The sequence below is a fragment of the Musca vetustissima genome, unplaced genomic scaffold (assembly GCF_032173495.1).
Source record: "Musca vetustissima isolate MV318-11 ecotype Yass unplaced genomic scaffold, APGP_CSIRO_Mvet_v1 utg3953, whole genome shotgun sequence".
Classification (NCBI taxonomy): Eukaryota; Metazoa; Arthropoda; class Insecta; order Diptera; family Muscidae; genus Musca; species Musca vetustissima.
In genome coordinates, this window is record NW_026882891.1 from 107,196 (window position 1) to 130,032 (window position 22,837).

At 37.1% G+C, this 22,837-nt stretch overlaps 2 protein-coding genes across 2 annotated transcripts in view; one reads left to right on the top strand and one right to left on the bottom strand.

The window, feature by feature from the left end:
- The window catches only part of LOC133329583 (bifunctional phosphoribosylaminoimidazole carboxylase/phosphoribosylaminoimidazole succinocarboxamide synthetase), a 74,316-nt gene that overhangs the window by 38,610 nt on the left and 12,869 nt on the right, over positions 1–22,837 (top strand). The window lies entirely within an intron of this gene.
- LOC133329587 (eukaryotic peptide chain release factor subunit 1-like) lies at positions 6,578–8,351 on the bottom strand. Its single transcript, XM_061538059.1, has one exon. The coding sequence runs from the start codon at positions 8,161–8,163 to the stop codon at positions 6,850–6,852; it is 1,314 nt and encodes a 437-aa protein (XP_061394043.1). The 5' UTR covers positions 8,164–8,351; the 3' UTR covers positions 6,578–6,849.

Here is a 22,837-nt window from a genome sequence, read left to right on the forward strand (position 1 = left end):
TAAATCAGCACTTAGATGTTACAAATACTAATCTGGCAACTTCGTTCATCCAACTAGATCAGCTGATATCGAGTTTAGCTGTCAATTTTTCTTCATCATATAATTCGCCGAGTAAACAATCTGATATATAGACGTTTATGTTTACAAACATTTGGTGGAATATGCCACAGTACTATTAGGATTTCATCAAATTATATGAGAAGTAAATTATTTATTACAATGACTACAAAAGTCAGTTGTTGTTTGTGCTATACACCCAGTTATGACTACAAATTAATACAAAATGAGAAAGGAGAAAGCACGGAGGCGTACGACATCACCGTCAAATATTTTGACCCCATAATGGTTTGTATTCTCCTTTGTCCCTCTACAAAAATGGGAATACTAATGAATCTTACCGACTGCTTTTCTAGATTCAGAGTGAGGAACAAAGTGGATCGTATACACCTTTAACAAAAGTTTTATGCAGTGACTGCTGGACACACATAAACGATTTCCATGATTTTCAATTGCAAATCAATAAAACTCGCACGGAAATGCTGATGTTGGTACAGGGACATAGTAAGGAATTCATAAGTGAGGATGAGTTTTCGGATAGAGAAGCTATCGAAGAAAATGAAAGTGATTCGGATATTGATGATGTTCCGCTAACAAAGCTATTCAAAAATAATAGGTCGGTGAAGGAGCACTGCGACAATGAAAGGGCTCTGTCATCATCTACAGATAACATAAAGGAGTTTGATAGTAACAAGGAGAAAAAAATAATTGACCTAGAAAATGATTGTTTAAATAAAGAAAAATTGGAAGTAACTGGTTTTCCGGAAAATGAAGAAGAAATGTCGCCTGTTTTGTCTAATTTCAAGGAGGAAGTTTCAATGGAAAATGATTTCGAACTAAAAATGGAATTTCCAGATTGTATTTCACAGGAAAAACTAAATGAAAGTGTTGAAAATGATACATCGGAAAGAGTTTCTGCAGATGAAAATGTCATCAAAAAGTCAAGAAGAGGGAGGAAGCCGAAAAGTGCAATTAATGGGGAAAATGATAAAGAGACCCTTTCGGCTCAAAAACGTAAGACCTGCAGAGGAAAAACCAAAGGTGAAAAGTTATCAAAAAGTAAAAAAGATCCTAATCGTACTTCTTACATGGATAAATGTCGAGAGAATGACTCTTTTATAGCACAATGGAAACCTAACTTGGATTGCGATTTGTGTCCAGCTACCGCAACTAATTTCAATGCCCTGCGAGAACACTTTCGGGAAGTGCATCAGACAAGGTGTTACATAAAATGTTGTGACCGTAAGTTTTACCGTCGTTGTGTTCTAATGGATCACATTCGTCTTCATATAAATCCAGAAACGCACAAGTGTGACATCTGTGGCAGATCCAGCACGACTAAACATAATTTAAAGCTGCACAAACAGGTGATGCATGGCAATTTGAACCAATTCGAATGCGAAGTTTGTCATAGGCTATTCAATCAAAAGCCCACATTAGACCGGCATATGTTAACACACGTAAAGGGAGAAAGCAAGTTCTTCTGCAAAGAGTGTGGCAAAGGATATGTTTTGGAATTACAACTAAAGTCACATATCAAAACCGTCCATGGTGTCGACTGTGTTTGTGATCAATGTGGCAGGACATTCCATCGCGTCAATGACCTGAAGAAACATTTATTGGATCACGCTGGCGTTCCAAAACCTAAGTTCCCTTGTGACATTTGTGGAACGCTACTAAACACTAATAACAATCTTCGACGGCACAAAGCCGCCTATCACCACGATGGCACTACGGCGTATATCTGTAGCATATGTGGAAAAGTTTCCTCTAGTGAAAATGCGTTACGAGCGCACAAGAAACGTGTACACGAAGAAAACCGCAAACATAAATGCACGTATTGTGAAAAGGCATTTAAAAGACCAAAAGACTTAAGAGAGCACATAGCCACGCATACCGGTGTCGACTTGTATCAATGTCCACATTGTCCGCAAACGTTTAAAGTAAGTGCTAATATGCATCACCACCGTAAAAGAGCACATCCGGTGGAATGGGAAGAAGCTAGAAAGAACCGATTACAATTGCCTAAAGTTAATATTCTAGAGGTGACAAATCAAATAGTTATGTAAATAATTAAATTCATGCATTTGAAATGTAGAGATATTGGAAATAAAAAAAATATAAATAGATTTCTAATCAGGCCGTTATTAAATTCTGGAAAATGTAAGCAAAACTAATTGTAAGTAGAATATCAAGAATATTAAGATCACAAAATTTATAATAACAACAAAAATTTTTTCTTGTCGTTAGGATTTTCTAATAAAATACTCGTAAAGAAGTTGGAAGAAGACCAACGAAACGTTGAGTATAAAATGAAATAATTTAGTTTTATTGATTCCATAAAAAATATTGACCAAATCAGTCGGCTGGAAAAACCTTAAAATAAAAAACATAGACACATAGACAAGGGATATATTTTTTTGAGATACAAAGTGAGGACACATACAGTGGTGGTCATGTAATTAAAACATTTATAGTGGTAAACATTTTTTGATCAATCCTCGATTCGTTTGAAGTATTTTTGAAAATTTTTTAATTCAGAACACTTCGAACACATATACATATATGATAAAAATGGGTAAATGTTTCTCATCAAAAAGTAAAATAGAAGACCACCAGGTCTTTTTTCGACCCCAAGGTCTTTTTATAGAAGATACTATTTTTTTACGGCGAATTCAACAAAATAAATTGATGCGGCATAAATGGTACCATCAGCAGGATTGATAGGATAACCTTGTTAATATAATCATGAACTATAAGTCCCAGTATGTTGTTTATGTTTATATCAGCTGTTTGTGCGACAGGTTAAATATTTACTTTCTTCCTAATTTTTGCAAAACCCAAACAAACATATCACAAAACGTTAAGTTGTAACAGCTAATTGTACTGCTATATGCTATATAGTCTGCTTACGTACTCAAAAAGTGGTCAAACTCTTCAAATCGATTTATAGAAAATGCTTGTAGGTTCTGTAACAGAGCCATACTTTATTAGATCATGGATAATCCGAGCAGCAAAGTGTGTTGCCTATGTTGTGAAACTTGTTTTAAATGGAGCGAGAACTTAATCGGGAACAATGGAGAGTGTACCGAGGTATACGAAATAACAGTCAAGTTTTTTGATCCTATGGTAAGGATGAATGATGTCCATAAATTAATTTCACTTGTACTGTTGCTTCCAGTTATTGGCTTTGGACAATGCTAATGGCGAGTCTCCTTTAAATTTGAATGTACTTTGTATAGATTGCTGGAGTCATATTCATAACTTTTACGAGCAACAAGTTTTGGAGAAAAATGGCCAAATGCTAGGAAAAAGAAGCTGTCTCAAAACAAAGTGAACATATTACAGATGAAGAGCTGTCCTGTTTTGTGAAGGAAGAGGACACCATTGCACCATTCGAAACGCAAAACCTATTGCCAATGAAGAAAGTGCATCATGTAATGATGAGATAGAATCGGAATCTAGGAAGCAAAGGACACCTAGACAACGGAAAAACAAAGCCAAAGCGGAAACCACTTCAAAAGACCTACCATATAACAGTGCAGTGAAACTAGAGGAAATCGACGAATTTATATCGAATTTTATACCAAATTTCGAATGCGATTTATGCAAACAAACATTTCCCAACTATGATACTCTTCGCTCACATTTTTCCTATGAACACCAGCCAAAATTTTACGTATTATGCTGTGACAAAAAGATTCATCGCCGTTACTTGCTTGTTGAACATTTACGTTTACATGCAAATCCGGACACATACAAATGTAATATTTGTGGAGCAAATTGTAAAAGCAATACCGCCCTACAGAACCACAAACAATTTATGCACGAAACAATCAAAAGTTATGAGTGCCGTGTATGTCAGAGGAAATTCAAAACTAAAACTATATTGGAAAGGCACGCAGCCACACATGTGGCGGGCAAGAAGGACTTCAAATGTGAACATTGCGGACGTTTGTATGCATTTGAATTTCAATTGAAAAAACATGCCAGTAAAGTTCACAATGACCCAAAAATTTGTGATTTATGTGGAAAGTCAATGAATGTTTCAGCGGCCCTCAAACATCATAAAATGGTGCAGCATACTGAGGCCGACAAACGGCGGAAAAGGACTTATGACATTTGCAATGTCCAATTATGTTCTCACAGTAGTCTTAAGTCACACAAACAGTCGTTTCATAATGGACCCAGTCGAGAGAAAATCGTAAAATAGCTCCTAAAGAGAAATCGGATGGTGTAGTAAAAGCAATACTTTTGTAAAAGTTTAACCGGAGATTGTATCTGGAAACATGCATATATTTCTGGATTTGGAACTGAAGGCTTTGTGGCCACAGTGATTCCGAAATCAATCGTTTAGCATGGTACACAGCAACATCGACTATGTCTCGTTTATGACGTGCAATCGAAAGCGAATTATGAATAATTATTCACTGCTGGAATATGGTATATACACTAACCAAATTAAATTAAAATTCAACTGAATAAAAATTACTTTAGCAAAATAGTGAACGAAAACATTTTGCCAAATGATGTGACAATATTATGTAGGTTATGTTAATGATTACGTGTTTGCGATGTTATAATCATTATTCTTTTTTGGTTAATAAATATAAATATAATTAAATATTTGAATAAAAATATGTAATAAATTTATAAATAAAGTTTACATATTTTGTAATTATGTTCGATAAGGAACAAAGCATTCTGGTAAACCATTCGAATTGGTATATACTATAAATAACCATATCCTCCCATTTCAATTATTATAGAAACTTTTTTTGATTTCATAAATTGTTTGGACATTTTTAGGCACATCGTTTTCTTGCCATATTTGGAATATGCGACTAGCGATAGACCAGATCATACACATTTTAATCATGGTATATGCGGCAATCTGCGAAACAATATGGTTTATGTAAAAATACAGCAAAAAACTTTAAGATTTTAACTTTGATGTTGAGTGAACAGGAACATATGCAATTTTGAAACTTTTAGTTTAAATATAACAATTGAAAATTATAAAAATCACCATTAACGTTAGACTTACCACTGCTCATGTGGAATTTTCCGAAAAAAATTTAAATTCAAATAGGCTAGGCTACAGAATGCGCGGTTGTCAAAAGGCAGTCACCCCACTCGGAGACATAATGTCCATTTTGATCATCCTAAAATACGTTGTAGAATAGAAAAGTGGAAAAAAGAGATAATGATATGAGGAAGTAGTACAGGTTAAAGAATGCTAACTCAACAATGAAAAATGTCTAGCAATGTTTTTGGGGTCTATATCGGAGGAAAGGGTTAGCGTTCTAATCTCGAATCTACAAAAAAAATATTCTTTTTACATCGAACCATGGGACAACTCTTCATTCTCCACCTCATTTATCTCAAATTTTGAAAAAAAAAAGATCTGATTCTGCTGTGACTTGTTAGGATCCCTGTGGTCACCTTTATCTCTTTCCCGCTCAGAAATTACCTGCCAGATAGACTTAGAGGTCTTACACCTAGATTCCCCATTCTATGTTGTTACTTTCTCATCATAAATTCTGAATTAGATTATGCAATTTTACTTGCATAAATTCACAGATTTAAGTGACAGGCTGTACTATATAAATTTGTTTATATCAAGTACTATTATCGTACTTGATAAAAAAATATCGACGCCTCCGAACCATAGTATGCTAAGTCTGAAAAGTAAGTTTTTCAGTAGAAGCTTTCAAAGTATGGAAGTTTCTTTAATCGTACGTGCCATGCTAAGTACATTTTTGCTTATAACTTTGGTTTGGATTGGCCGATGATTACCAAAATTTCAGTGAATTTAAATTAAGGACCATAGTATCTAAAAACGTAATGAACTTTGAAACATGCTAAGTCGACTTAGCATACTATGGTTCGGAGCCGTCGATATATGCAACGCAACATTCTTCATTTCTTTAGGCTTAAAACGTTTAGCTCCATTATTTGTAATACTACATTCTCCATTCATCTAAACCACTGAAAAATGTGTGCTCCCCCATGTTGTCTTTCAATTGTGTTCTACTATTTAAGTTTTTTTTTCTCTTCGAAGCAGAACCTAAGTTATTTGTTTCAGATTATTTAACTGATGATCAAAATCAAAATTCTTTCAAATGAATGAATTCGTTAGTTGACCCCATAGCTCATATTTATTTTGTTTTTAATTTATATAGTATATATTTAACATTATTATATATTGTTGTGGTGTTTTACTCAAATGTCAAACAGCATCTTTTAGATTAACAAAGACATTTGGAAAATGCAAATGTAAACACACATTGCACACATTTATTATAAAAAAATGAAGTTAATGGAAAAAATGTTAGAAAAGTTCGTACAAATAAAACTATTAATTTGTTTTTTTTAAAATTTTCAATGTTTACAACATGTTTGATTTCAGAACTGAATACAAAAAATATATATAATTTCTTTTGCCAGAGAACAACATCTTTTTAACATATTTTTATGTATGTTCTCCTATATATTTATAAACATTTTCAACGGTATATATATATGCTACTAGTTTGTATAATTTTTAATTTATTTTCCATTGAATGTTAAAAAGATATGCGCGCGTATGTGTGTGGTACATTTGTATTGTTATTCCATTTCCAATATACGTATATTTTAGTTTTCGATTTGAATTCAAATAACATTAAAATAAAATAAAATCTGATGACAATAAGGCATTATCAGAAGAGTGGTGGCTTGTTGGAAGAGACACTTCTTAAAATATGGACTTCAGTGGAAGCAGCGCCCGATGGATCGTTGTAAATTTATCTAGTAATCATCTAAATCGAAGTCCTCGTTGTCCAGTTCGTCGAGTTGCATACTTTGGAAGTCGACCTTGTAGCGTAGAATACCACCGATGCCACCGAAACCGCGTACAAACTGACTTCCTTCTTGTGACCGATCGGTAATAATTTCCAGAGTGGCACCAAAGATCTTGTAGTTGTTCGCCAGCCATTCCAAAAGTGGCATTGACTCAACCATTTCCATCTCAACTCCGGTCTCCTTGTCCGTAAAATGGGATTTGTCTTTTTCTTGTTCCGGCGTCAAATGTAATACTGTGGTTGCCGTAGAACTGCCAGGGCTCTTCAAAACATATCTCTGAATGTCCAAGTTCTCCCAACAGATCAAGGTTTCCACGGAGCCCAATTCCAAAGCACGCAACGTATCCTCAATACCGAAGCAGTATTTTCCAGTGTCCTGAGAAATCTCATCAAAGTACCGGCCAATCAGTTTCTTCTCCTGGATGAATTTAACGTTCTGCAGTGACTCAGCTGCCAACTCAATGGCCTGGTTGAAACCGTTCTCACCACCATATGAAACGTCCACCATTTTGATGATCTTGGCCTGCAATCTGGGATCGAACATATCGGATTGTCCAAGTTCGGTTTTGAAATCGGCACTACCGGCCAAGATCAAACCGGCCACATTCGGTTTGTCGTTGGTGATGAACAGTTGGGTAGCCACTTCGGCTACTTTGCGCACGTAGTTGTGACGTTTTTCCATACGCAAACGGGCGAAACGCAAGGCGGACTGACCACCTCTACCGTGCTTTTTCGGCAAATCGACAGTGAATTTGTGCAAAACATCGCGAGTATTGCCTTGCAATGTACCGAACAGGGCTCCATTACCGTCCATCACAATAAAACCGAACTTATTGTCGTCGGCCAAGAGGGCAGTCAAGGCTTCAGTGTGGAATTTATTGTCGCACAAATACAGCGACGTGTTGATGGGCTTGAAAGGTTCAAAATCAATGTTGACCTTCTTTTCCTTGCCTTCGTCGGTGACAATGGTGCCGCAATAAATCACCAAACCATTGGGTGGCACCTTGGTATACAACTTGAGTCTGTGTTGTACCGAAGTGATTGCACCCAAGACGGATAGACGATTTACTCGCGACTTGATGTTCGAGGCCGTGCCAAATTCATCGGCCAACATTTTGCTGACACGTGATATTTGATCCTTGGGTGGAATAATGAGGGATATCATACTGGTGCCATTACCTCGGGCCATTTCCAGACTTTTAATCAGTTTCTTAATTTTCCATATTTCGACATTGCGATCAGCTGACGTTTCTTCAGACATGTTGTTAATATATTCTACGATCACCACAAATCCAAATCTCGATCTTTATTTTGTCCGAAGAATTTTTTTGCCAGATAGATCGAGTCTGCAAACGCCACGATTCCCTCTTTTGTGTATAAAATAGATTTTTACTTTCTACTTCGATAAAATGGTAGGCCCACACGAGCGATTTCGTGTAGCGTGTTCATAAGAGTAGTTCACACCCTGAGATGTTGTATGCACGATCAAAAGATTTGACCAAACCCTAATCTTCAAAGAATATGTGAATTGATTTTTTTAATAAAATTAGTTTAGGAAATTTACGAAATTTTGTTGTCTTCAATTAAAGTTTTAAAATAATTTCATTTGTTTTTCTTCTAATTTTATAAATTATGTAATAATTATGGTCGAATTAAAATCAATGATTTTTATAAATACTTCGTTATAGAATGAACTGCAATTATTTTTTTTTTTAAATTTATAACAAATGTATTAACAATTATTTGTAATGTTGACCGCTACGATATACCTCGACGTGTGAACACATTGCGAATTATGGTATTCGTACGTGCAAATCTTTTGATGTGTATACACCTAAATGATGACGTTTCGATAATAAAGTAATCGATCGACATTTTTGCAGGTAACCAGTTTGTGCCAGTTTGAGTAAACGCCCGAACAGCCTTTGAATGAATTACGTAGAAAGGGGGACAAAAATAGGTGTTCATGTGTCCACGATGATGAATCATTTTCAATGCAAAAATAAAAGAAAATAAGATTCGTGGAAAATCATAATGGCTTTGATTCGAAAAATATATTACGTTGACATTGAACGATTTTTAAGATTGACGTAAAGGGCATGAATGACTACTTTTCTTTTATGGAACCGGTTATGTAGAACTATTTTTGAATCAGCGCTAAAACACGACTAATGAGCGTTTTTACATAGACGATTAGTTGTTACTGTTCAACTATGACAGTTTTTGAATTGTTTAATTTTTCTGATGTTAAATTCGATTCCGATGAATTCAAATCAGATACATAATTTGCTGCAAGACAGGCATAAAAACGATTTTGCGGAAAATGCGTTTTAATTTTTCAATTTGCTCACACTTTATATGGGACAGAGGACCTTCTACAGCTTCTCAATTAGAGTGTGTAAGAGATATTCATGTGATTTTTATACACAACATGAGCTATATTATAGCGAACAATCATGCATCATTAACTCGAAAATCACGTTTTTTGAGTTTTGCCAGTCTTGCAGCAAATGAGCGATATGTATTTGGAAATATTTTCATTTATTATTATCTCCACTTTATGAAAAATCTTAAATTTAAGTATCAAAGACATTGCTTTAGTCATAATATTTAATATTTATAAAAAATTATTTTCATTGGATCATTAGTTAGTAAAAAAATAATATACTACAGAATATAAATAAAGGAATAATAACTATTCCTTTATTTTTATTATCATGATTCAAACATCATGATAATAGAGTAGAAAAAAATGATAATATGATGGTACATATTTGTTTATTCTGCATGATATTATTTGGATACAAATTGACTTCACATATTTGCGATACATCTCAACATCCGATTTTTAATAATCAAGTAAATCTTAAGATAGCCATCCATCTTCCAATTGCTTCAAATAAGCCACGATTTTATTGACCTCTTTATTACTTTCGAAATAAAAGCATCATGCAATATATACCTTATTCCGAGCCTAGCCAATATTTTGTCGTATTTGCACCGTCACGCTATGGGCCAGGAATCCAGCTTTTTGGCAAAAAGTCCATTTCAGGTAGGAAAAAGTTTACAAATGACATTAGGTTTTGTGAATATAATTTATATTTGAAAAATTGAATGAAATTACGGTCAATTAAACAAATGCTCAGAATGAAAGTTGAAATTATTAGTAATTTGAAGATAACCATCAACAATTTCATAAATCGCTCATTTGCTGCAAGGCTGGAATAAATAAAAAAACGATTTTGAAGAAAATGCGTTTTAAGTTTTCAATTTCAATCACGTATTTCAAATATGATTTAAAAAAACTTGGGATTCAGAATCTAGTACCAAGCTGTGCCAGAGGATATTTTAATGGTTATAGCATCAGTTGGCGACTTGATATGTTCTCTGTTTAGAATTCTGCGACCGTTCATTAACTTAAAAGTTATTGGTGATTGTAAAAAAAATAGTAGGTGTTCATCTTAAAATGCAATAAAAAATTTAATTTTTTGACTTTTACTAACATAGCATGCTGATGACAAAATAGGATAATATTAGTCTCACCGTCAACCAAATTGGCTTTAATTTGGTATTTTGTGTTCGCATTTTGTAGCACATGTTCTTACCAAAAATATTCAAATTTGGTCCACTTTTTAGGGTAGCTCACATATAAAGGATCCCCATAATTTCGTGATTTTGGAGATATTGTGGACGTTTTTAACCAAATTGCTTGTAATTTAGTACTTCAAATTCTCATTGGGTGTAAAATCTTTGTACCAAATAGCTTTTAATATTGATTTATGTTATGGGGTAGGCACAACAAAACGGACCCCCATTATTCAGTATTTTGAGTATTTTAAGAACGTTTTTTAACCAAATCGGCTATATTTCAAATTTATATAAGACAAGTCATAGTTTAATATATAAGCCAACGATTTGGATACATTTTATTTGATTATCAAAATCTGATTTCACATTTGTAATTAGTGACCAGAGCGTATTTAAAAATAATTTGTTTAATTCAATTTTGAAAATTTGACCGCCATTTTCATTACACCCTATTGATTCTTTCTTGCAGAATCGTAATTAGCGTTGTCGAAACCTTTATATGTTATATTTATTTATTTCACTAACTCACTATTCTAATTATAGCCAAACAATGGGATATCTGGCCCATATTGCGTCTTGTCCGATAAGAGGTTAACAGCTCTTCTTTCTTACCCTAGCATAATTTCCGAGTAATGTTTCCCGGTAGTGAACATTTACGCCATAAGAGTCACAAAAATCCTGGTCATTTCAATCGAAAAATATTGACCGTTTGTTATCAATCAGCGATTCTAATTAGTTGACCAGATTTCCAGCCCCGTTTAAAATTTGTGATGTATGGCTTATAATAGTGACATCTAGAGTGACTAGAGGCTACTGGAAAATTATAAGCGTCGTCTTCGACCATAACCGGAACTTCAAATAAAATTTCAAAGCGGCAGCTCGACATTTCATTACGCATAGACACCTATTAATATTTTAATACAACTCCAAGACTATATACATCAATATAATTGGTATCAAATGAATGTCCAACCACACCTCTTAGGGCCACACACACAGAAATCACCCTCATAAAATAGTTGTGCAGGGTATAATTAATAAAAACGAAGTCGTTCGTTTATCGCAATTACAAGTAAAGGAAAATTTGAACTATAACCTCAATTTATTGTTAGTGTCTTGGTTTTAGCAACTAAGTGTTTTTTATGCAATGTATACGAAAAAATTATCTTAACTTGACCAATCAATAGTTAACATATTTTCCATATGTAATTTTCCAGATACTTCTTGCACAGACCCCATCAAAATCTTAAATTTATTTTACACGAAAAAGGTAAAATGTAACCATTTTCAAGCATACCTTATTTAATCCCACTCAATTTAATGCAGATTCCATTCATTATGTTTTCATGCAAGCCTCGTTACAAATTAGAAAGTTGCTTCATTTTCGTGGCAATAAACAAAGTTCTTATTCAAATTCTGAAATTTGTAAATTTAGCAAAATTGTTTATGTAAATAAAGCCTAACAAAAGAAGTTAAAATTTAATAAGGGGTATTAAACTTGTATGAACACATATACTGTTAATTATTTTACTTTTACGATATTCAATTTCTAAGCAAATAATAAATGCAATTTTCCTTCCGATAAATATATCAAACACGTTTGTCCTGTTCCAAAACCTGAAAAGGTTTTACAATTCTCTGCGAACGGGAACAAACACATTGTTTTATCCGCCTACGGGGAGCAAAGCTGAATGCTATCGGACGCGTCCACAGGTTGCGGATAGTGGAAAGCCCAACACCATTCGTTGGGTAACTGTTAATAACCAATAAACAGTCGCGGACAATCAGCGGGCTCAGGGGGAGAGTCTCGGAGGAAATGACCGAGTGCCAATGATCCCTGAGTCGACGAGGCGAGAATGGCGCCCCCTCCCATATATCCATCTCAAGGTTTGGGACACTACCTTCTTAAAGTGTCCCCCCTAACGCTGGGGTGTCATGCGACCTCGTGCCTATCAGCGTTCCACGGTTTGCAGTCAGGGTACCGACTGTATTAGAACGGAGCCTTGTTGATACCTGGGCGCCTCAACAAGTGTTTCAGGCTTAGTTGCCAAGTCCTTGCCATGGTAAGAGGCTATGCCATGATCGACCTCAAATCCTCACAAACAGCACTTTTTAAAACAAAACAATGAATGCGAACCTTCGACTGATGTTGGTGTGGCTGCCTTGGCACCCTCAGTCCCGAACTCTACAAGGTCAGACATCAATGATTCCCCCAAAGTGTTGACGACCCAAGCAATTCCCCTGGACCTATCTTTAGCCACCTGTCCATCTCTCGATGACGTTAATGCGAGCCTGGAGAGGCAGTCGAATCTTCTCCTCGACCTTCTAGAGGAAACCGGCTCCTTCCGCCTCAGTCAGGAGAGCATCCCAAATCAGCTCTGGGATGACTCTCTCTTGTCGGACGAGGATGACATTATGGAAACCACCGTTATTAGAACCACGGTGATAAGCACGGTAGAAACCATGATGTCTCCCCTGAAGCAAGGAGGGTCCCCTCGGCTGACTAAGGAGGCAAACCCTGGCGAGGTTGAAGACGTTGACTCAACCTCCACGGCCTGCAGTGACGTCGCGAGGCTTCTAAGGCAGTTGGCTGTCGAAGCAGATGCTGGCACCGATGAGGCTCCCATCGTTAAGATGGATGATTCATCGGTACCATTATCTGTTAGACAAGCTGACGCTAAGGAGATCGCTGACAAGAAAATGTATCGAAGAGCAGTAAATTTCTGCAAACGGTACATTGGACGGGACAGCGACTCCATCACGGGTAAGGAGTTCCTGTTAATCAAGAGGAACCTCAAACTCATTAGGAAGTTCTCTAGGAACTATCCTGATGACATTGAGAGGGACTTCTTGATTGACAGGATCCCCCGACCCAGTACTAAGACCACGGCGGTAGTCCCTTCTAAGAAGGAGAAACCTGCTGATGGCCCCGGTACATACAGGAAGCTGATGCCTGAGACGTCTAAGCCCTCAGCACCCCCAAAGGGTAAACTGAGTACTGAGACGTCTCAGACATCAGAATCCACAAAGACAGAAGGCAGGGGACTGTCGAAGTCGGCCCGAAAGAGAGCCCGTAAAAAGGCCTCCAAGAAGACCGATAAGGCACAACCGCCCTCTGTCAATCCACCTTCTGCCGAATTGCCAAAGCTGACAGCCAAGGCGGTGACAATTGGGCAGTCGTCAGTGGTCAAGCAGAAGGTAGCGGACGCGAAGCAGATGCCTGCGTCTGCTGGGCATACCTCTGCGGTAGCTGCTACCCCGGGTGCCAAATCTCGGCCACAGCCCACGGCTGTCAAGAGAATGAGGTCCTCGGAGGAGCAACAACCTGCTGCAAAGAGGCCCACGCAGTCGTCGGCCGTACAGAGCTCTGCTTCCTTTGCTTCGGTGGTAGCGTCGAAGGAGAAACCTGCCAAGAGCAGCGATTGTGGGGTGAAAACCAAACACGCTGTCTCGAAGCAGGTAGCCCAGACACCTACAACTGAGCAAAGCGACTCTGCTGATCCGAAAGAGGTTCCGGAAGATCTGCGGGTAGCGATCATCGACCGAGCTGACCCTGACGGGTTTATCAGTGAGGAGAGATGGGAGCTGGTCGACAGCTATCTGAAGGACCTCTTCCTGTCCGACGAGGTTGATCGAGAGAGCCTGCGGTTTGGCCTGACCTCCTCTTACAAAGGAGTAAAGGTTGTTGATTGTCGCACTAAGAAGACTTCAGATTTTCTTAAGAAGACAATCAACAGCCTGGACCCCCTTTGGGAGGGTGGTCGTCTGGCGGCCGTAGCGGTTCGAGAGATACCGAGCGGTATGGTAACCTCGGTGTTTATCCCAAAACCTTTCAAGGGGCTGGAGAAGACACTGAGGTTATTGGAGAAGCAGAACGACGGCCTTCAGACGAGGAGGTGGAGAATCCTCGCCTCGTTTGAAAGGAACGGCGGTGTAGTCGCGAAGTTCGCTACCGATTCTGCGGGAGAGGAGTACTTGAGGAAGAACAAGGGTGAGCTTGTTTATGGAATGGGGAAACTTTGTTTCCGTCTCACCACTCCAAAACAATAGGCAGGCAGCAGCAAGCGCTTAACGTGATCCAGATAAATCTGCATCACTGTAAAGCAGCAGCTGCTGAACTGCTACTCACCCTTTCTTCCTCAAACATCGACGTGGCGCTCATCCAGGAACCTTACCTGTACAAAGGTAAGGTGACTGGACTGGGCGACACCAAATACACGCTTTTGTCTACCTCCAATGGAGAGAAGGTGAGAACGTGTATTCTTGCTAAAAAGGAGTTAAATTTAATGCTTCTTTCTAATTTCAGCAATGGAGATATGACGACAGCAAGACTAGACAGAGGTACCACGAAGCCACTGATAGTCTCTGCCGTCTATCTTCCCTACGAAGCTCCTGACCCACCCGGCACTGTTGTATGCCGCCTATTGGAGGAGATGAGCAGAGTTGGTGACCTCATCTTGGGATGTGACGCCAACGCACATCACTTCTATTGGGGAAGCAGCAACACAAACACAAGAGGTGAGTCCATCTTCGAGTTTATACTTAGCTATAATCTTAGAATTTGTAATAGAGGCAATACACCAACTTTTGTAAATAGGGTGAGAGGTGAAGTCATCGATATAACCCTCACAAATATGGACGACTCTGGGGTCGTAAACTGGGAGGTGTCTGAGAAATGTTCCTTTTCGGATCATAGACTCATATCCTTCCAGATTCCTACCTCTAGAGTTAAACAGAAACCTTATAGGAATCCTCGGAAGACGAACTGGGACAAATTCAAAGCTAAAACAGCAGCCTCTTTTCGGGATCGTAATGATCTCAAAACGGTTGAGGATGTTGAATTAGCTGTGAAAAATGTCACGGCCACTCTTCTGAAGAGCTATGAGGCATCTTGTCCCCTGACATACCCTGGGAAGAAATCTCAGCCGGTATGGTGGTCACAGGACCTTGCAACCTTGCGGAAGGCTGCAAGGAAAGCTTATAATAGAGCTAGTAAGACAAAGCTCAGTACAGATTGGGATGTCTATAAAAGACAATTCAATAGGTACAAGGGCGAAATCAAGAAAGCTAAACGTGAGTCTTGGGTCTGCTATAGCGAGTCGATCGAAGGAGTCAACGAAGCGGCCAGATTCCGCAGAGTACTCTCTAAGGATCCAAAATCCATAGGAAGTATTAAGCGAAGTGATGGAACGTGGACAAACTCTGGCAGTGAGACTCTTGATCTTCTATCATCAACCCACTTTCCTGGTTGTAAGGACTATAGGGAAGATGCGCAGTGTGTGCATCAGCCTACAGTTCGGACGAGGGAAGAGGAGAAGATGATAGAAGACACTATAAGATACCCAAAAATGATATGGGCGATAAATAGTTTTCAACCCTACAAATCTCCTGGTCCAGATGGTATAACACCGGCCATGCTGCAACACGCAGATGAACGGATAATATCATATCTGCAGGACATTTTTAGGGCTTGTTTACTTTTGTCGTACATACCCAGTCTATGGAAAGAGGTTACCGTGACCTTCATCCCGAAAGCCGGGAAGCCGAGTCATACGGTACCTAAAGACTATAGACCGATTAGTCTTTCTTCCTTTCTACTAAAAACTTTAGAAAGGTTACTAGACTCAGAAATTAGAGATACCATTGACCGTAATAAACTTAGTAAATCCCAACATGCCTATATCAAGGGCAGATCAGTGGATACAGCTCTGCATGAGGTGGTTGGATACATCGAGAAGAATATGGAGTCCTCTGGCTACACGTTGGCAGCATTCCTCGACATCGAAGGAGCTTTCAACAATGTGAAGCTAGAGGCAATCCATTCTGCTCTCGTAGACATAGGTATCCCCTCACTCCTTACGGAATGGATTGATAGAATGCTGGAAAGCAGAATTATCAACTCATCCCTAGGAGAGAGTTCCGTGAGGAAATCTGTCAACAGAGGCACACCTCAGGGTGGAGTTCTTTCCCCCCTTTTGTGGCTTCTGGTGATAAATGAGATACTTATGAAATTCAATCTTCTCAGGATAAAGGTTGTAGCCTATGCCGATGATGTAGTCTTGTTGGTTGGGGGTAAGTTTATTACGACAATATCAGACATCCTGGAGGGTGCTCTTTCAACCCTGTCAAATTGGGCTTGCACCAAAGGTCTTGGTGTAAACCCCACAAAAACCGAACTGGTACTCTTCACTAGGAAATACAAAGTTCCTAGTTTCCGTCTGCCATCACTTGGTGGAGTGACATTAACCCTCTCTGATGAAGCTAAATATCTTGGCACTGTCCTAGACCGCAAGTTACTGTGGAATAGGAATGTCGAGGAACGCTCTAAGAAGGGATTGATGGCACTCTATTCATGCAAGAACTCCATAGGCAAGAGTTGGGGATTGAGACCCGAAATTATACACTGGCTGTATACGACGATTGTCTTACCCATACTTACCTATGGATGTCTTGTCTGGTGGCAGGGGGTGAATAAAAAGAAGCTGCTGACAAGACTGAGCTTAGTACAGCGATCGGCTTCAATTCTGATCACTGGAGCATTAAGAAGCACACCACAAGCAGCCTTGAACGCAATCTTGAATCTCCAACCATTGGACATTCTGATCAAATTCCAGGCTGCTAGGTGTGCCCTGAGACTCCGGGAAACAGATGCCTTGAAATCGCGGAACTATGGTCATGCCAGCATTCTAAACATAACGCCAAGTTATGACCTTTTTAGGGGGGATAGTCATATCAGTGATTATATTCCCCCCCACAGGGATTTTAATGACATTAAAGTCGAATTTCCTAACAGGGAATCCTGGACTAGTGGCTCCCTACCTCTGCCAGGTCTGTCAATCTTCACAGACGGGTCCAAGATGGAAGAAGGCACTGGCGCAGGCGTCTACTGCAGGGAATTAGGTATACGAAACTCATATAAACTCAACAATGATTGTAGCGTTTTTCAAGCAGAGATTCTTGCAATCACGAAAGCGGCCGAGATAGTAAAAGCACTTAATACAGACTTTACAGGACCAGTGACTATTTACGTAGATAGTCAGGCGGCCCTGAAAGCGGTGAAGTCGCATACTATAAACTCGAAAGCAGTTCATGATTGTAAGACCGCTCTGAATGATATACGTCAAATAGTTGGGTTATGCTGGGTTCCAGGACATAACGATATTGAAGGGAATGAGATAGCCGACGAGCTTGCTCGAGGGGGGTCACAGTCGTCCAGTCTTCTGATTGAGAGATCTGTGAAACCCCCTATTAGCTATTTCATTGGCAGAATCCGCGCGTTCTATTGCGAGGTAGTCGGCAACAGATGGCTAAGGGAACCTGCATGCAGAATCTCTAAATCTATCTGGCCAGAATTCTCTCATAAAAGAACGTCTTCGCTGCTGGATCACAACAAGAGGGAGATTAAGATCGTTGTGGGGATCATTACTGGTCACTGCAAAGTTAGATCTCTCACTTCTAAGTGGGACTCCAGTGGAGAGGATTACTGTCGTCTATGTGAGGATGAAGAAGAAGTGGAAACAATTGAGCACATCCTTTGCAAATGTCCATCGCTGATCAGCAGAAGACATAAACAGTTTGGATGTTATGAAATTGATAATCTAGTCTTCTTCTCCAAAATAGACCCTAACCTAATTCTAGGCTTTGTCAAAAAATTGACTTGGCTAAAATAATGTCTCTTCCGCTTCCGCTCCCTCCTACTCTGACTACCTCTCTCTCTACTCTTCCACTATCTTTTCTTCTTTCTCTTTATAGGTACACCTATACATAATGGATGATCACAATGGACATAGTCTCCGAGTGGACGGTTGTTACAACAGCCGTACATCCCAAACCTAACCTAACCTATCATAAGCATAAAGTAACGGTCGCAAGTATGTATGTAATATTAAATATGTTTTGATAATTGTGTACTCATAAATGTAAGCAATGTATCTCAAAACATGATATTGAATATTTATTAGAATGTAACGAATTAGGAAATCATATTCTCATTCTAGCTATACTGTTTGCGTACAAATAAAATGCATTCAAACGAATCGAATGTTTAAGTAAACAAATGACATTTTGGGCGCCCTTCCTAACAAGACTGTTCCACCTACAAGCGTGAATGTTAATGTCATATGTGCACGCAATTTCCGTTGGTTAAGTTGCATATTCTAACATCGCAGGTATAATGCATTTGTCTTTAAGATTGTCAATAAAACTGCAGTGTTCAATTGAAAAATCAAATAGTTTCGTTTGGTCGTCATACAACACACAATATCCAAAATTATGAAAACAAGTGAACGAAAGTTTTTAATTTTTCTGATGTTGTTATTCGTAACGAAAGTCTACGGAAATGTAAGTTGCTTCAAAAATGTAAATGTATCTAATTAATTGACCCAGCCATTTTTAGCCAATAACAATGAAACAGTTTATTGGATTTATACCAAGTTCCGGCAGTAAAGATGTGTTAGAAGTACACAATAAAATTGACTCTAAACAAATTGTGATACGTCAAAAGAGAGAATCCTACTGGAATCAACAGAATGGTGCACAAAAGCAGGCACAATCATTTCTGGAACTCATATTAGGTGTCGTCGATACGTTACAGTTCGGAAAAAGAAAACTAGGCACTCCGTCTTAAAATCAGTTCTAGTTCTATGTGATATTTCGCTGTTACCTATAAGTCTGTTGTTCATAAATATATTTCGTGATATTATAAATTGATAAAAATAACAATATTTAACAAATGAACACAATTTGAAAATAATTTTAATTAACATTACAATAGCAGAAATCACATTACTTGGCATCATCGAAATACTCGCCCCATAAATTAGATATATTCTAATATTTATATATATATATATATATATATATTTATAATTTTTTAAAATTGTGACAATTTGTGGTGACCCAGAGTATTAAGTACAATAACTATGTTCATGCTCATGTACACAAAAACTGGCTATAGTATTTCAAATTTATAAAGGAAATTTAGAAACAAGTCCTCCACATTGTCTTAATTTAATAAAATTGTGAAGTACGTCAGTTAAACAAGACAATCTGTGAATTCGATGTTTCTATGTTTTTCAAAAATTCGATGGAATCATAAAAAGGTAAGGGAAATACCAAATACGGGAGGGATGTATTTCTAAAATTCGTTTGTAAGCTATATACAGTCGAGTACGCATATAACGAACACCGGTTATAACGAACTTTTTTTAAAGCAAACACATTTCCTGGTCCCGAAGTTTTAAGATATAATTTTCATGCAAATCTTTACTCTTAAAGCAAACTACGAATATAGCGAAATTTTCTTATAACGAACTATTTATTCTGTACCAATATTCAGTTTTTTCCTATTAGTTTGTGGGTAAAGAAATCCATTATTTTTTTCGGTAGAAGGCTGTACTGATAGATTTCTCGTAAAGTATCGATCATACAATTTCGGATTCAGATGCTCGTTGGAAGGGTGACATTTCACTGTAAAAAAAAATATTTTGCTGTTTTTTGTTTAGTGTATTCAGTTGTGAGTTACAGGGCGTTAAAAATAGAAGTGAACAAAGAGAAAATTCAGTACATTCTACAGTTTTTCTTTGACAAAGGCGAAAATGCTAGCCAAGCGACTAAAATTGTGAATGGTATTTTTTTGGTTCCGAAACTGTAACAGTATTTAGATCTTAAAGATGCATCTCGAGCAGGTAGGCTCGTCGTCGAAAATGTCGATAAAATCGGGGAAATGATCGAAGTTGACCGGCATATTAACAGTCGGAACATCGCCCAGGAGCAAAAAGTCGACCATAAAACTGTTTAAAACCATTTACAATTGACCAGAAATGGTCAGAATTGGCCAACAGGAGAGGTGTCGTGTTCCACCAAGACAACGCTAGGTCACACACATCTACAGTGACTCGCCAGAAACTTCGGGAGCTTGGTTGCGAAGTTTTAATGCATCCGCCATACAGTCCGGACTTGACACCAAGCGATTATCATATTTTTCTTGCATTGCAAAATTTCTTTAATGATAAAAAATTGGTATTGTGTTGTGAAAATCGACTACTTTTGCAAATAGAGAGCAGGACTTCTATAAGAGAGGCATTATGAAGTTACCTTTAAAATGCCAACAAATCATACAACAAAACGGCGCATCGGATATTCCAAAGCATGTTAAATAAAGTCCTATAGTTCATATAAAAATAATAGATTTTTTTTTTCCCCAACCTAATATTTTCAACAAATTAAAAATGTATATTATTTAAGGCTGCAAATTGTTATCAAGATGTAAATATTGGTTTTAGATGTAGGGACTTAAAAAATTAATAAAAATAAATAAATTAGCTATTTTTGCCACTGAAAAAAATTTTTGAAAGACAAATATCAATTTATGAAATAATTGTAAACATATATGTATGCCATGGGAAATAAGCAAAGTTATCTTCAAATTGTTTTGCTAATTATAAAAATCCTAGAGGTAATTTCTTGAACATACTTTTGGATGTGGCGTAAATTTTACCTATGCATTTAAATATTTTTTTTTTTATAGAATTTAGTTTTTTTTTTCTATAATATTTTGCAGTGTTTGTTTCTTATTGTGTCACCAAATAATAAAATAAAAGCAAATCAATGCACATATGACCTTCACAAAGCCATAGAAACCGCAAAGACTCGACAAAATGCATTTTGACAAAATAGTTTATAAAAAAATATCAAGGGGGAATCAGGTATAACAGAGGCATGTTAACAATAAAAACGCCAATACGCGATAATGTGTTTATAAAATCTAAATAAAATCAGAGATCTGCACTCAAAATATATTTTTTTATTTAATAAGCTTAAGATATAGCATTAAAAACGTTTAATATTGGAAAAGCCATCTGTTGGAAATTGTTTACTTATCAATTGTCCTATCTTTATACTTTTATGTCTTGGACATTCATTTAAATAAAGTTTATATTATAAACAATTCTGAATTTTTTCACAAAATTTGAAATTTGAGATGTGCCAAAAATAACTATGGGTCTAACACCCTATACCACAGCGTGGCGAAATTATTTATTTGAAGAGAATAAATCTTATGTTTATACTAAAGAGAGAAACAAAAATTATTAAAAATCACAGAAATCCTAGCTGAAAATTAAAAATCAGAACTCAGATTTTGCAATCACAAACACCCAATCATTCAAAACAAACCAAACAAACACACAAAAAAAGCTCGTCTGACCGAAGCGAACTAAAAGAACTAGATACACGAATGTCAATTGTTCCGATCGTTCACATTGCGGAATCGTTCCTAGTGAACCAGCTCGTTCCGGAACGAAACAACTTTAGTAAACAGCTACAACAGTAAACAGACGGTCGTGTATTTGTTAGTTGGATACAAATATTTTTTTAAATAAATTAATTTAAAAATTTATTGGATATTTACCAGACTCTTTGTGGTCTACACTTAAAAGGAGAACTAATTTGAAGATGTCTTTAAAATACAGTCATGCCATAGTAGCCAGGTAAGTCGACCTGTGTTATGCACTAACAAATACTTGAGCTTAATTCACAGGTAATAAAGCTACGGTTGCGATTAAAAATGTGCAAATTAAGTCGAGATATTTCTATAAGAAATCACATCAGAAAATAGATTTCGTTTTGCTTTCACACCTGAACTCGTGTTTATTTGAAAATTTATTAAAATATCTCACTACTTGCCTAATACAATACTATTTTTGCACATATCCTTAATAGTAAAAAGTAGGCCAATTGGGCGTTGTACACATTGCTACTAACAAGTGAATGTGAATGAAAATTGTGAGTAAACTAGATTTTATTACAAAATATAGTTGTGGCTTATGTCATTTTCATTTTCAAATTCAATTACGATTTTCGTTAATATCTTGGGTGTGGTGGTCCTTAGAAGAGCAATTGTCAGCATAATTTACTTAAATAATCCACACAATAATTCACCATTCATTCAATTCATTCGTCTATTCAATTAATGACAATCAAGTGTTTTGCAAAAGAATAACGCTGTGTAGAGTAGTACCTAGGCTAGGTTTGAGGGGGTGGACGCTCGCACAATAACAGCCACAAACATGAGTTAAATATTGTTCAATTATTGGGAGGGAGGCAAGTGTTCACAATTCTGAGAATAATAGTAAAATTTATTTGAACATAGATTTGTGTAGGTTTTTTACTATTCTCCGTAATACAATTGCGGATTATATTTTAAATTTTGTAATGTTCTAACTTCATTCCATTATTTTAATATTTTGAATGTATTGTACTTAATAATTGATCTCTTCAAAGACTTTCAGATGCCCTTAGAACTAAAGAAGATTTTGATCTTGAGGCAGCAAAAGAACAGCACAAAC

Coding starts and splice junctions, on each gene's coding strand:
- LOC133329587 (XM_061538059.1), bottom strand. CDS start 8,163: ATGTCTGAAGAAACGTCAGCTGATCGCAATGTCGAAATATGGAAAATT.